The sequence below is a fragment of the Misgurnus anguillicaudatus genome, chromosome 10 (assembly GCF_027580225.2).
Source record: "Misgurnus anguillicaudatus chromosome 10, ASM2758022v2, whole genome shotgun sequence".
NCBI classification, from domain to species: Eukaryota; Metazoa; Chordata; class Actinopteri; order Cypriniformes; family Cobitidae; genus Misgurnus; species Misgurnus anguillicaudatus.
This window is the reverse complement of record NC_073346.2, coordinates 36031967-36049443: the sequence shown is the minus strand read 5'-3', so window position 1 is coordinate 36049443 and position 17477 is coordinate 36031967. Positions and strand designations below refer to the sequence as shown.

General features: G+C 38.1%; 1 protein-coding gene across 1 annotated transcript in view; it reads right to left on the bottom strand.

Annotated features, from left to right (window-relative positions):
* The window catches only part of mtmr11 (myotubularin related protein 11), a 56393-nt gene extending 39249 nt beyond the window's left edge, over window positions 1–17144 (bottom strand). Inside the window, exon 1 of the mRNA XM_055211215.2 lies at window positions 16792–17144. Within this exon, the coding sequence (XP_055067190.2) occupies window positions 16792–16848 (57 nt within the window). The 5' untranslated portion in view covers window positions 16849–17144. The remainder of the gene's footprint in view (window positions 1–16791) is intronic.
* Window positions 17145–17477: the final 333 nt, after the last annotated feature.

Sequence of the window (17477 nt, the reverse complement as noted above, 5' to 3'; positions counted from 1 at the left end):
CACTTCCTGCACCCACGGCAATGTACAGTAGGGGTTATTTACCATAGAGGGCTCCAGCACTAATGGATTTGCAAATGCATAAGACGCAGCACATACACACACTCTTCAGGAAAGATAAAACAATTGCATGGAAGTTATTGAAGTGATTTAATGTGCGTGCACACTCTCTGGGCAAAAGCTGAGAGAAATTCATAGTCATAATCTCAAATTCAAGGACCTTTCAAGGACTTTCCATGTCCAATACCCTCAAATTCAAGGACTAAATGTGGGGACACATTTCATTTGAGAGCAAGGTTGCATCATGTTTTGTTTTAAGATACATTGTTACAGTTTCCTTTCAAGGGAACTTGCACGGCATCACTGCGGTGTCACTTTGGGGACGTCTCCAGGGGTAAGTGCGTCTGAATGTTCAAATTTAACCAATTTTGAGGCTTAACAACAAAGACAGGGTGACGCGGGAGCCAGGAAGTATATCGCTATCTGAAATATTGTCAAAGACCCCTTTACAGAGATGCAGGAAGTATGGCAGCAAGGGAGAGGCAGCGTTGCGTTCCCTTCTCAGGGAACAACAGTTACATACGTAACCCAAGACGTGTTCATGTGTCAAACACAACTATGCAAAAAAGCATTTTGGTATGAAGCAACATTCGCATAAAGAAGATATTTAGCACGTGTGCATAAAAGGCTAGAAATTTTATGACATTCTCCTACACTACACAGGGAATAATATGGATTTTTTTCCAGAAAACCTCTTGCATAAAATAGATTCAAGCACTTTCAATGACCTGCATCTATGTATGAATATTTTCAAAAACTTCCTTGAATTTTTTCCCCAGATTCACAAACTTTCAAGGATTTCAAGGACCCGTGGGAACCCTCCATCCCAATTTTGTCAGAAGTCAAGAAAAACCCGCGAGCGGAGAGGTCCGCGCATCATTTTGATGTAGGCTACTTTGGGCAACAATAATGCCCTCTTGATGTTTGTCAGTAAAAGGGCGCCTTGAATTCTTAAATCACTTTTAACAGAAACCATATACAAGCTTATAAAATACAATCTGTATAAACAAGTTGACAGGAAAATTCATGTACATTTCTTGACCGTATTTACTGCTGTTGTTGATAAATATTTAAGTGTTTGTTGAGGGTTTTTTGTGTTTATCTTTTCAGTTATCTTCTACACCCCTGCACCACTTTTAATATATTCATTAGAAGTTAATCTATTTATGCCTTACTAGCATGTTTTCATGCAACTAAATATATGATATATAGACGGTTTTAGCAGTAACAACATAAACAAGCGGCTTTTGTGGTCATCGCGTAACTTCCGGTAAACTCTGCTAAGAATAAATAACAACAAAGTCATTTTAAAGTAGTTTATTTATATAACAAGCAAAATAAACAACACGTAGATTTCCTAGGAAACCAAAACGTTTGTTATTTTCGACTAGGTATTTGTTTAAGAGTTCAGTTTAGCAACTAGTCAGACCAATAAACAAACAGAAATCGGAAGTCAAGTTCTGACCAGACGCGCAATCGCGTGACCGAACGTGTGTCCAATGAAACCGCCTATACTGATATACCTGGTATACACCAGCTAATAAAGGTTGGTCACTCTGCATTTGAAAGTCAACCTGCATCTAATCAAGTAAAATTACTCAAATTAAAGTCATTTTAGGATGCCAAAGTCACATTTAATAATATAAAATGTATTTTACAAACAACAAAATTGTGGCCCGTAAAATGCTGAGTGGCTAGTTACTTCGGAAAACAACTTGCCACTTTGGCTGGTGAGCAAAAAAAGTTAATGTCAAGGCCTGGGTGTTAGTGTTACAAATAGGAAATAACAACGTGGACCCCCCTGTGGGCAAGTGACATTTTAGAAAATGACGTTCACTCAATGTCATTCTCTAGACTCTTAAACCTTTCCAATGATATAGTTTATCATGATTAGATGAAAATGTACCTGAAATAAACTCCTGGCTCTATCCAACTTACGGGAGAGAGCCAGGTAATGGGTTAATTATTATACATTCATACCACTATATCCTATAATAAATCTGCAAACTATATATGATTGGAAAGGTCTTAGAATGTAGTCGTCATATTTTAAAACCTTTTCGCAGTAGTAATAATGTGGTGATAGTAGTAACTTATTAATTTGTGACAAGAGTATGCCGCAAACAGTTGACACCTAGTGGCCTTTGTTGGTAAAACCACTAAATGTGTGATACAAACTTCATTTTTGTGATTTTATACTTTATTGCATTATTTTTATTTATCAAAGTAAATGTAAACTGCTATAAAAAAAAAATATTTTAATATTTTCACTTCTAGACCAAAAAATGCCAGACTTATATTCATTTGAAGGTATACATCACCTTTTTATCTAAACCCGCATCCACAGACTCAAAAAGGGATGTGCCAGGTAAGGGGTTAAACCAAAAACCCATGGTTACTATAAATAGTTAACATGGTTTGGATTAAAAACACCAATTGTAAAGTAAAACCATGGTTTTGCCAATGGTAATCAGTAAGCCAAAAAACTTGGTTACTACAAAAAAGTTAATTTTCATAAAAAAGTATTTTTTCGATGTGAAATTACTAAGATGCACAAGACAACACAATAAAAAAATGGAATAATAAAGAATTACTATCAACTTTATTTTTATTGTCTTCCTGTATTATCTCAGTGGTAGAACAATGCATTAGAGGTGCAAAGGTCATGGGTTCGAACCCATAGAGCATGCATACTTGTAAAAATGTATACTTTGTAATGCACCGCAAGTCTCTTTGGATAAAAGCGTATGCCAAATGCATGTTTTTAATTACGGGCAGACAGATACAAAATATAACCTTCTTAATATGTAAACTTAAATGCAAAATAAATAGGTCGTTTTTTAAATAGGTCTAAACACTTTTCATCACAAGTTCGTCTGCTCTATGATTTATTTAGCATTCGCACATCTGGGGACTTTTTGAAATTACTGCACCAATAATCAAAAATACATCCTGTTACATTCCTAGACTACAGATCATATACTGATACCTACAGTAAGCAGGCCAGAAAAAGCGTGACTGAGGAAGTGAAATTAGAAGAACAGAAGAAAATAAGAGGCAGTAGAAAAAACCCTCAGATCAGTTATGCTGAGGTCTACATAAGTCGGGTCACATGGTCCCCCATTGCTATCGTGCAGTCTCTTTCTTCTCCGTAAAATGAAATCCTCCTCCTCTAAGCTTCTGGGCAAAGAGGCGGCCAACACTCATTACAGTTTCCATTGCTCATGGCTTCCTCCGGCTTCTGTGGCCAGACACTATAGAAGTCCAGCACGGGGAACATTAAATCCTCCTCTTCCCTAAACCAGCCAGGCCAGACGAACACAACAGGATAGTCAGTGGGAAAGTGGGAATGCATTGAATATAAACCTCGCACTGTTAAGTTTATTATTCATCACCAAGACGCACAATGTGCCTTTGTGCCGGGCATCAATCTAGAACTAAATGAGGCAACTACAGGTCCAATGGGAGGTTTAAACCTACTGCTTTAAAGAGCACAGCTATTGTTCATTCATTGGCTTGTTATTTTTAAGTGGTCTGTGCGGTGTTCTCTGCTGCTCAGAAAATGTCAACAATTGGGAACAATGCAGCAATTTCAATGAAACCTTTGAAGTATTGGTCATATGAGATGTTTGAAAATACTGCAGCATTGTTGCCAAACTCACTTTGCTGAAATTAATAAAGGATTACACATCTAAAAACCCATAAGCCCAAGTGTAAAATGTTTGCTGCATATTTCATGTCTCTCTAACTAACTGTGCATTATCTTCTTACGTAAATGATAAAACACCCTAGCAACTACACAGCAACAGACTAAAAAACACCCTGGCAACTACACAGCAAAAGACTAAAAAACACCCTAGCTACCACATCACAACAGGCTAAAATCACACTAGTATCCATTCAACAACACACTTAAACACCCTAGCAACTACATAATGCAATAAAAAAACACCCTAGCAACCACATATCAACATAATATAAACAACATAGCAACTACATAACACTAAAACACCCTTGCAGCCACTCAGCAATATACTCAAAACCCCCTAGATACCATATCACAATCACAATATGCTAAAAATCACCCTAACGAACACATAGCAACACACTAAAACACCCTAGCAGTCACTCTGAAACTACACAACATGTTAAAAATCAACCTAACTAAAACATAGCAACACAAAAAACTCCCACTACATAGCAACAAACCTGAAAACACCCTAGCAATGCCAGTGTAACACACTACATACACCCTAGCAACTACACAATGCACTAAAACACCCTAGCAACCACTTAGCATCACACCTGAAAACACCCTTGCAACAACATTACACACTAAAACACCCAAACAGCCACTTAGCAACACACCTGAAAACACCCTAGCAACCACACAGTAACACACTTCAAACACCCTAGCAACTACATAGTAACACACTACATACACCCTAGCAACCACATAGTAACACACTACATACACCCTAGCAACTACATAATGCACTAAAACACTGTAGCAACCACATAGCAACACAATTCAAACACAGCATGTTTGTAGTGTAGACATTAAACACCCTAGCAACTAACGCACTAAAAACCCTAGCTACCACAACATGCTAAAATCACCCTAACTAAAACATAGCAACACCAAAAAAACTCCCACTACATAGCAACGCACCTGAAAACACCCTAGCAATGACAGTGTGACACACTACATACACCCTAGCAACTACACAATACACTAAAACACCCTAGCAACCACATAGCAATGCACATGAAAACACCCTAGCAATGACAGTGTAACACACTACATACACCCTAGCAACTACATGACATTTAACACCCTAGCAACAACATAACACACTAAAACACCCTAGCAGCCACATAGCAACACATCTGAAAACACCTTAGCAACCACATAGTAACACACTACATACACCCTAGCAACCACATAGTAACACACTACATACACCCTAGCAACTACATAATGCACTAAAACACCGTAGCAACCACATAGCAACACACTTCAAACACAACATGTTTGTAGTGTAGACACTAAACACCCTAGCAACTAACACACTAAAACACCTGGCTACCACAACATGCTAAAATCACCCTAACTTAAACATAGCAACACAAAAAAACTCCCACTACATAGCAACACAGCTGAAAACACCCTAGCAATGACAGTGTAACACACTTCAAACACCCTAGCAACTACATTACACACTTAACCACCCTAGCAGCCACATAGCAACACATCTGAAAACACCTTAGCAACCACATAGTAACACACTACATACACCCTAGCAACCACATAGTAACACACTACATACACCCTAGCAACTACATAATGCACTAAAACACCATAGCAACCACATAGCAACACACTTCAAACACAACACGTTTGCAGTGTAGACACTAAACACCCTAGCAACTAACGCACTAAAACACCTAGCTACCACAACATGCTAAAATCACCCTAACTAAAACATAGCAACACCAAAAAAACTCCCACTACATAGCAACACACCTAAAAAAACACCCTAGCAATGACAGTGTAACACACTACATACACCCTAGCAACTACACAATACACTAAAACACCCTAGCAACCACATAGCAATGCACATGAAAACACCCTAGCAATTACAGTGTAACACACTACAAACACCCATGACATTAAACACCCTAGCAACAACATTACACACTAAAACACCCAAACAGCCACTTAGCAATACACATGAAAACACCCTAGCAATTACAGTGTAACACACTACAAACCCCCCAGGCAGCTACATGACATTAAACACCCTAGCAACAACATAACACACTAAAACACCCTAGCAGCCACATAGCAACACATCTGAAAACACCTTAGCAACCACATAGTAACACACTACATACACCCTAGCAACCACATAGTAACACACTACATACACCCTAGCAACTACATAATGCACTAAAACACCGTAGCAACCACATAGCAACACACTTCAAACACAACATGTTTGTAGTGTAGACACTAAACACCCTAGCAACTAACACACTAAAACACCTGGCTACCACAACATGCTAAAATCACCCTAACTTAAACATAGCAACACAAAAAAACTCCCACTACATAGCAACACAGCTGAAAACACCCTAGCAATGACAGTGTAACACACTTCAAACACCCTAGCAACTACATTACACACTTAACCACCCTAGCAACCACATAGCAATACACATGAAAACACCCTAGCAATTACAGTGTAACACACTACAAACACCCTAGCAGCCACTTAGCAACACATCTGAAAACACCTTAGCAACCACATAGCAACACACTACAAACACCCTAGCAACTACATGACACACTATAGCTGTGTCCTAATTCGAAGGCTGCGACCTTTAAAGGACGCGACCTCAGAGGGCGAGCAGTGGGTCTTTAAAGGTCCCAGCCTCTGAAGTCCGTGAAGAGAACTGAAATGAGACTGTCTAGCCTTCGGAGGATCCATAATTTACCTGCCTGTAAACAGCGCCTGTCAGCGGGACAGAGCGGATACGATTCTGACTTACTTAAATAAATATGGAAACAGAAAAATATTATTATTATTATTTTAAATTTTTAAATATGACACGTTGATGTAGATTAAACTAACCAATAGTTTATCAAATTAATCAACCTTAGAAATACATGCAACATACACAGAATAATATTAATACAAAACATAACTTAAAATTCTAAAACGTTGAAACTTTTTTCTGCTAAAAAACACACTTTTATTTAAAGGTGCATTGTGTAATTTTTAAAAGGATCTCTTGACATAAATCCAAAATATTATAAAAAACTATATTTTTAGAGGTGTATAAAGACCTTTTTATAATGAACCGTTATGTTTTTATTACCTTAGAATGAGACGTTTTTATCTACATACACTGGGGGTCCCCTTACGTGGAAGTCGCCATTTTGTTCCGCCATGTTTCTACAGAAGCACTTAACGGACAAACTTTTTTGTCTAAGTTGTCATTAGGGATGCTCCGATCGATCGGCCGCCGATCGGTATCGGCCGATAATGGCATTAAATGACTCGATCGGTGCTCGCTAAATCTGCCGATCTCATAAACCGATCTTTCTGTTTACTTTTGTCATCAAAAGGATCCCGAATGCGGTTGCAATTAAAGACATTTTTTACGTGGGCGGGGGCTGAACGCAGACAAGCAGCTGTGAGGAAAATAAAAGTTTAAACGCTCAAAACTTTAAGACGTATGCAAATAAGAAACTTTTGGCATGAGGATGCAATTGTCCGTGATAGATATGTGTTGTATATGCTGTTTGATGGGGATGTGAAGACGCCTCGCGCTGTTTACCAGAGCGCGTCCTCATACGCATATCTCTGTAAAGGCAAAGAGAGACATACAAATCTGCACGCTGCACATGAGCAACAGGTTGTAAAAATGCTTATGCTGCTTTACAACCTGTTGCTCATGTGCAGCGTGCAGATTTGTATGTCTCTCTTTGCCTTTATAGAGATATGCGTATTTACCGGAGGACGCGCTCCGGTAAACAGCGCGAGGCGTCTTCACATCCCCATCAAACAGCGTATACAACACATATCTATCACGGACAATTGCATCCTCATGCCAAAAGTTTCTTATTTGCATACGTCTTAAAGTTTTGAGCGTTTAAACTTTTATTTTCCTCATAGCTGCTTGTCTGCGTTCAGCCGCCGCCCACACACACAGCAGCCTGTCATCAGTGCACGTGAACAGAGCGATCTCTGTCAAGTCTTAAAGCTGCAGTAACCTAATTCATCTCTCAATAAAATCACTCTCTGCTCTTGACTAAAGAATTTTTATACTGCATACGAATGCGTGTATATTTAATTAATACAGTAAAGTCTGTGAAGTGTTTTATTTTCAGTACTTTTAGGAGACATAAGCCTTTTTAAAGCCATATTAAATTTCTCTTTGCAGAATAAATATTTGTTGTGCTTATTTATTTGAGTCTCTATTAAAACAATAATATACCTAATTATTGCAAGTAATATAACAAAGGCAACATCCGTGGTATTATTTTATTTAGAAAGATTGTAACAGTTAGTCATCAAAGAGCTTGCATATCAGCTTTAAAAAAAATCGGTATCGGAATCGGTATCGGCCGATCACGAAGATTACAAATCGGTGATCGATATCGGCTGCAAAAATCCTGATCGGAGCATCCCTAGTTGTCATCGATGATGACATTTTTCCGGTGGTGGCTATCGTAGCTTCTCTATGCATTTTAAAAGCGATGGGAGAGCAGTGGACTGAGCCATTGGTTGCAATTTGCAACCTCACCACTAGATGCGGCTAAAACTTACACACTGCACCTTTAATAACTGTTTAAATGTTTATGATCAACTCCTTATATTGCCACAGACGAGGCAACAACATTGCATAAGCAAGCAACATTTCAAAAATGCTGGGAAATATAACGCTATAAAGAAGAGTTTTATATGCACAAACCAGTGCTGGTCTTTCTTTAATGCTGTCATGCTCTGTTTATAGGATCTATTTCCATTTCAGAAAAACATAAACAGTGCTGAAAAGCCTGAAGTTCAATGAGTCACAGTTTTTAAATAAGTCACTTTTCCTAGACAAACCTTTAGAAAATCCTTTATATAAACATCTCAAACTGAAACCAGATCACAGAACTTATTTCAATAACATAAAACCAATTACAAAACGCTGCATGACTGGTTCACCACACATCAAACAAAGCAACAATGAACGGGATGATATTTCTGATCCTGTGTCATTATAATGCCGGATGTTTCCCTATAGCAATATATTTTCTTTTACCTTCTGAAGTTTTAGCCATGGGGCAGGCTTTATTTGAAAGGGTTCGCAAAACTACCAAAATAAAATGACTACTACATATGCTGCTTAAGCAACTATTCAACTAATCTGTAAGGAATCCCTGTAAGGAATTCGACTGGTTTGGGGTTTACCTGACCCAGACCTGATACGCTTCTTCTTAGTTTGCATAAAACATTGTTTCTCAAACTTTTAGGAGTGCCCACCACCTCTGTGTAGTGCATCCCTTCACGCGCACCCCCACAAAGTAAACTATCTTAAACTTAAATATAAATTTAAGGTGCATTGTGTAGCTTTTAGAAGGATCTCTTAACAGAAATGCAATATAATATACATAACTATATTATCAGTGGTGTATAAAGACCTTACATAATGAACTATGTTTTTATTACCTTAGAATGAGTCGTTTTTATCTACATAAACTGCTTGTTCCCTTACATGGAAGTCGCCATTGTACACCGTCATGTTTCTACAGAAGCCCTAAATGGACAAATTGCTCTATAGAGTGTAAATATCGTTGTCGTCTTTGTTGGATAACTCATCTCCTGGGGATCATGGGATAGCAAAGTGTCCATCGAATTAACACTTCGGGATCACTTCGGGGTCATCCCGGTACTTGTCGCCTATTGTTTTTATAAATTTGGACATACAACTCACCTCGCCTACTACTTTCCGCCTACTATATAGTATGGAAGTAGGCGGTTTCAGACGCAGCTGTGGACTAAAGTCCAATTTATAGTCGTGCGTAAGTTCTACACCGTAGCTACGCCGTAGGTTATCCTAGCCTCTGCATAGCCTGACGTGCACCTCGACAAATTTTTAACAGCGCGTCAGGTCTACGCGGACCACAAGCGCTGTGATTGGTCCACTAGAATCCCTCCCTTCAGGTAAAAAAACTGTGCCGAAGGTATTTCCGTTTGCGACGGTAAGAACAAAGATAGGCCAAGTTGAGGAGTGATTTAGCTTAAACTGCAACAAAAGTCGCTGTTTATTTACTTCCATCACTGCTGGTTTTCTCAAAACATTCGCAACAAGTTGCCGTTTCTTCTTTGCTTGTGGGTTAAACTTGCCAAGCTGCTTTTTTATTGAAAAAAAAAGCTGCTACTGTGGTTACACGCGTGGATACTGCCTACTGGTGGTCTGCATGTGTGTTTGCACGTCGACACGGACGACGATGCAGAAGTATGAAAAACGACGCGTATCCTACGCCATAGGACATACGGTCAACTATAATGAGCCCTTAAACGGTTGGTTGCAATTCAAAGTCTCACTGCTAGATGTTGCTAAAAATCTACATACTGGTTCTTTAAACAAAACTTGTACCACAGGGCTGTTGAATGCTTTATTCTGATGGGTTGAGAAATGCTCCACGAGTGTGGATTATTTTTCTGTAAAACGCACACCTAACCTGTCAAATGTCTTAAATTAACCATCAGAGCAATGTTTGTGGTATCAGTGGTATAAAAGAAATCCGGCTCCGGTCCTTTGAATTATTTGGAAAACAAATGCACAACGTGGTCTGCTCGCATCGTGCCGCATAACCACCTTGGGTGTGCATTATTTTCGAATAATTCAACAGCCTGTTGTCAATTATTCCTTACATATTAAATAGGGATGCACCGATACCACTTTTTCCATCTCCGATCCGATTCCGATACCCGAATTCTGAGTATCGGCCGATTCCGATACCTGCCGATCCGATACTACTGTATTTTTCTTGAGCAATTTAAATTACACACAGACACACGCACACAGACACACACAGACACACACACACACACACTATATAAATGTCTAAATCTAGCATAATATAATTATATTATATATAATTATACTTTTAAATTAAAAACCAATAATTTAAAATGATTTACAAGTTACAAGAACATTAGTAATTATTAACCATGGCAGTGTTTAGGAGAAAATAAAATAGGCACGTTTGATCAAATAAGTATGCTAAATATATTTTCCTTAATTGCGCAAAAAGTCACAGTAAAAAAGCTTTAGTGTGCAGATGGTTATTTTGGGAATTATGCACTTAACCGGACCTTTTATGCACATTTCGGGTGCAGAATTGATGCGCCTAAATCATATTGAGTGCGCATTCTGCGCAATACTGTGCAGCATTGATGCTCTAGAAGCGTCCTCACACTCGCATGGGAATCCTCGCCCCTCCGCAATGGAAAGCTCAGTTCATAACTATTAAAACACAAAAAGATTTGATGCATCGTGTGCTCAGCACATACTGAATTGCATCCATCCAACAACTTACTGAGACTTTATAAAACCTACAGTTATTGAGGGTTCGTGTGTTGAATGACGCGTTTCATCCGTCCGCTTCACCTGTGAATCCTCAGCACGTATTGAATTGCATCCATCCAACAGCTTACTGAGACTTTATGAAATCAGATCTTTAATAAAGCCTAACGTTACAGTTATTGTGTGTGTTATTGTGTGTGTGCCTGTGTTGAATGGCGCGTTTTTATCCGTCCGCTTCTCATCAGTGGATTAACTCAGTTTGCAAGTAAGTTACAGTGTTTCTGTGAACATGAATATTTTTAAATGTGCGTTTGTTCCTTCACATGAAGCTATTGAGTGTAAGATGACTTTGATTATAGTGCATAAAAACGTTTGTCGTGCTTTAATAATACTTTGACGTTTTAATCGCTTGTCAGTGACAACCATGTGAAATGCGCAGTATCGGAATTGGATCGGTCCTGTTAGTCCGATATCCGATCCAGCAAAAAATGCCGGATCGGCCCCGATACCGATCCAGAATATCGGATCGGTGCATCCCTAATATTAAATGATAAATATGTAGTGCTGTTGGTTGGTATCTATACTTTTCTGAGGTTTGATTATTACACAGAACTTATAATAAAGTAATGTACTATAAAACTGGTGCCCTCGGGTACCATCTCTTACCCCCTGGTTTGGGAATCACTGGCAAAAGACATGTTCTCTCAAAAAACAAAAACTTAGTGCACCTATTTTTATTGCTAATAAAACAATGTTATTCTGTGTATTTGTTATAATACAATGTGTTAGCGTGGTTTATGGTTAAAAAAAAACGCATTATTTTTCACATATCATACATTTTTGCAGCTCCAGATTTCACTGTCTTCCTGAAAGGCGCGGATTTGAAAAGCGCTGTGTCCCTGATTGGCCAGCTAATCTGTACATTGTGACTGGCCTGAATACCTCTGACGTCAGCCGAGAATGTGACGCTCTTTAACATGTTTGAAAGATTTGTGCACAATGCAATGCTCACAGAAGTTAATTTACAGGCTATGAGTCCAAGCAGGAGGAATTATGATAATGTCGGTCTTGTCTACATTACTCAGGAAGTAAACTGTTGCCTACAATCCGTGTGATTGTTGTAGTCCAAGAAAAGAGATTTACGTTGGGGACGATAACTTGCGTCAATGCTTACTTTGGAGTTTGTACCTTTTGCATAACATACACACTAATACACACTTACACACCAAAGGAAATGTAAAATCGTGAATCGGACAATAGGTGCTCTTTAAGCTGAGCAAAACAGATCTGAACAGTCTTGAGATGTGAACTTTTTGGCTTTTTTGTCCTAAAAATTTACATTTATGCATTTGGCAGATGCTTCTATCCAAAGCGAATCACAGTGCATTCAAGCAATACATTTCAAACAGTATGTGTGTTCCCTAGCAATCGAACTTATGGCGTTTTGCACTACTAACACAATTCATAGTTGAGCTACATGCAACACTACAAAAAATAAACAAAACACAATTCACAATAAAACAACTGAAAAGGCAGGGCTGTACCTTACAAACTGTAATAACTACAGCAAAACAAACATCATGCCTAATAAATAATCTACAAACTCACTGATTTCACATATTAGCCAAAAACGAAAAACTACATGGCCACCATGACCCAGCAATTCCTTTAGTTCCCCATCATTCCTGGAAGTGAAACAAGCTTATCCAAAGTCTATCACTCCCCATAAAATGAATCTTTGCGATGTGACACCAAATCTTTCAGACAAACAAGAGACTAAGTCTGAAGTCTCTACAATTCAATTCACCAGCTGAATGAAGACTGACTGGGTTAAATCTCAATGCATGTTAAATGAAAAGCCCATATGTGGTAACGTCTCACCACAACTGCTACGTTCACAAATCTTTTTTCCATCTGTTCATTTAAAGCCCCGAAGTGAATCATGGGTCGCACTGTGACCAAATGAATCACTCGTGTGCCTGGGTGGGCTTCACTTACTAAATTTGCTACTTGACACCGTATACACACTTTATCGCCGTTTCTTTGAATTAATTTCCTGGGCAGCGAACAGCCACTTTAGCAGTATTGACTGCCCCGGAACAATCCAAACCCTAGTGAATTCTGGGTATGCGGTTTCCATGGCAACAGCCAGATGTTGTGCACATCAGGGCCTGCGGCAGGAGTCATCTGCTTTCATTTTCCCTTCGGCAGATTAAAATAACTAGTTAAAGGGATAGTTCACCCAAAAATGAAAATAATGTCATTACTGACTCACCCTCATGTCGTTCCAAACTTGTAAGACCTCCGTTCATCTTTGGAACACAGTTTAAGACAGGGCTCCAGACTACCCCCAAATGGTGGCATTTTGCCCCTAAAATTTGAGAGTGTGCCACTGAATTTTACATCCAGTCGCACATGTGCAACCAGTAAATTTGACCTTATTTTCCAAAAGTGCACAATAAAATGTGACACTGAATTTGAAACAGCACATTGTATTTTCTGCATCTATCATCAAGTATTTATTAGTAATACAGTGGAAATTAGAAGAAATGTGAATATTTGGTTAGTATGTTGATTTACGATGTGTGCCCCTAAATTTTCTGGTTGCGTCCCTAAAATTTTCAGTTGGGGGCCACTGTGCTCCTAGTGAAAAAAGTTAGTCTGGAGCCCTGTAAGATGTTTTATATTTAGTCCGAGACCTTGTTGAAAGAGAGCCCTTCATTGAAAACTAGGGATGGGCATTTTCCAGTAATTTACTATTCGAATATGTAAGCTCATAAAGAACGAATATTCGAATATTCGTTTATTTAAATTATGTTAATTAAGACATGCGTCTTTTGTATTTTTCGTTTTGTCATAATTTCACAGAAGGCTTATAATAAATAAAATATCCACAACAAGCTAAACTTATATTCTGTATGTATATGTATGTATGTATTTTTAAGTTGAATACAAACATAAATTGTATATATATATTTTAAATTCTTCTTAAAAATATCCTACAGAAAAAAAGGCATTAAAACCCCATGCGGAGCGCAGTCTGAGTCAGTCAAACCCCAAGTTTCAAGTCGATCGTTAGTATGAATTCATTACTGTTGGATCCTACATACATTATATTATACCAAATATTATACATTAACCCCAAATCTAAGCGAAGTTTGAGGACTTGCGAAGTTTAAAGTTTGAGGACTTGACAAAGTAGGCTATCATCATTTAAACCCTTAAACAGACTCCAAATAAGAGCCCGGAGCAAACGAAAAAACGCATCTACATAACCGACTGCTCAGTCAACATATAAATATCTTCTCAGTTTAGTTTGACATGTATTTGTGAATAAAGAAACCATCTTTACCCTACCTGCTTCGGTGAAAGCCCGTTCTTCTGACTAGATACATAATGCCGGTGCTGCGGAGAAAACTCTTCCTCGTGTTGCACGTGATGATGATTATCCGATAAAAACAACAGACGGATTGAACAAGATTGAATATCTGTATTTAACATTATTTTACAAATAACGTAAGCTGGCTCGATAGATTATTGGTGAGTGTGCAAAGTTAGCGTTAGCTTAATTTAACAAGATTTCACAAAGACGGAGCTTTGCTTTTAAACAGCCATGTGCAGTTATCCGGTTCATTTGTGAAAGAGCACCGCATATTATAAATGTTCTCCGTTTCATTTCGTTCTCCGTGTCTGTCTCGTTATTAACAAAATAAAGTAGACTTTATAACAGAAAGCTTCCAAATCTCTCATGATGTGTTGATGCGTGCGGCGGCGAAGCACGTTTAATAACACGTGAGCCTTCACTGAGCCAGTTGCCAAATATGGCGCTGCGCGGACAAACCCGTAGATAAAAGAAAAAAAACCTTAAATTCGTCTGCAATCTGCATTGCCAAACAATCAGAAATATATACGAATTAATGTTCATGTATATCTTACATTTAAGTCTGTAAAAGAGGATAGATGAAGTGAAAAAGCATTAAATAATTCGTAACCCTTTGGTGGCACATTAAAAACAAACAAACATTCGAATAGCATTTTTTAAATTCGAATTATTATTGCCGATCGAATATTCGAATATTCGAATATCCGTGCCCATCCCTATTGAAAACCTACGGACGGTGTACTGTCCATGTCCAGAAAGGTAATAAAAACATCATCAAAGTAGTCCATGAGACATCAGTGGGTCAGTTAGAATGTGTTGAAGCATCGAAAATACATTTTGGTTGAAAAATAACAAAAATTACGACTTTATTCAGCATTGTCTTCCCTTCCGTGTTTGTTGTGAAGCGCATGCGCGAGACTAAAGTCACGTGACTGCAGTGACGCGGATGACGTGTTATCTGGTGCACCCCAGCTGTTTTTTGGGGGGGTTTTGTGCGCCCGGGCTTCGTTTACAGTCTGAGGGAGACGCACGGTGTAAGTTTGAAAAATAAAAGAAAAACTTCGCAAACATGATAACACGTCATCCGTGTCACTGCAGTCATGTGACTTTAGTCTCGCGTCGTAACTTTTTTTATTTTATGACGAAAAATGTATTTCTATGCTTCAACACATTCAAACTGAGCCACTGATGTCACATGGACTACTTTGATGGTGTTTTTATTACCTTTCTGGAAATTTTCATAGATTTTCAATGAAGGGTCAACAAGCTCTCGGACTAATTATAAAACATCTTAAACTGTGTTACGAAGATGAACAGATGTCTTATGAGTTTGGAACGACATGAGGGTCATTAATGATAACATTATTTTCATTTTTGGGTGAACTGTCCAAAAAGTTCATATTTGTAGCTCAGAGATACATTTTGGTATCTTCAAGGTACATATCGACGTAGTGACTGCTTTGAAGATTGGTTTAAATAGTGATATAATGAAAGAGAATGCACTACAACAGTAACTGACATGATTCTTGACATTTCACTATTATATGTAAGAATGCACTTTATATGCAAGATGTAAGATAACAAGAGTTGATGGGAGCTGCATGGATATTTATCCTTATATTATAAAACACTAGACATGTCACATATATTCAGAAGAAGAATCCAGGGTGGTATCTGTACACTGGACTCCCAACATACTGAATGCATGAATGAAATGTCACAAAATAAACACACCACACCCTACAAGATGAAAAGGCACAGAAAGGAAAACATGAAATTGAATGAAAAGTAAGACGGGGGCTTGACTCAGACATGAAGTTTCGCAACTGTTTGTCATTCAGTTAATTACGCATAGCACAGATTTAAATTCGCTTTTGTTTTCCAAGACTATTTTTCATTGCTTGAGTCTTTTAAGGGTCTGAAACTAGACCAGATTGTGGTCACATTACAAGAGGTCTAGTACAAAATAAACTGAATGCACCTTTACAACAGAGACTCGTTTAGGGAACGTGACTTTTATTTACCTGCTAGTGAAAGACAAACAATGCGTTTATTGAATTCACTGAATTCAACACAGATGTGTAAAAAAAACACATCGACTTGCTTGCCTTTGCACAATCTCTCCTTAGGCCACATGCTTTAGTAACTTTATTTGTAATCTTAATATTGTATAAATGAAATAAATGTATAAACTAACACTTAAGCATATAATTAACGTTATTATTTATAATAACAGAATGAAATGTTGTAATTCTTACCTTCATGTCTGGCACGAGCTGCCTCACTTTAAAGGTGGTCTTGGACCCTGTCAACATTATTTCGACTGTAAACAGCTCTACACTAACAGAAACCGTGTATTTGAAAGCGGTTTTGAAGTAAAAGCTTTGGTCCGCTTCATGCTACACAAATCCGACGATCTGCGACTGCGTCCTGTTCGCATCACTAAACCTCTTTTTCCATCCACGCGGTGTTTAAATAAAAGAATAAAGGCGTCTCACAGAAATCATCTTTATTGCAGATGTATTTTCCATATAGAGGAGCTTTCCCATCGCATTTGTTTACACCCCTCGCGCCATAGTGAAAACGACACGGGTGTTACTGAGTAACAAAAAACACCGCTGAAGAGTCTTAAAGGGCCAGTACACCCGAATACTCAACTGTGCACTGTGGGATACGATCATGCAAAGTTACAACCCAGAATGCATGATTATATGAAGAGTTTGGTTCCAAAACGCAATAAATCCATTTTGACAAATTTTGGTAAAAACATGTTTTCTATACCAAGAAAGTGACAAGATGAAAACCACTATTTTCTGTTACAAACTTTCACATAGCATCTTTGGGTTATAACAACATTAAAAATTCAAATCCATAACTTGATTTTCAAAGATTTATTATAAAAACGGATTATTTTTTCCACAAAATGCAATAAATCAAGTTTTCT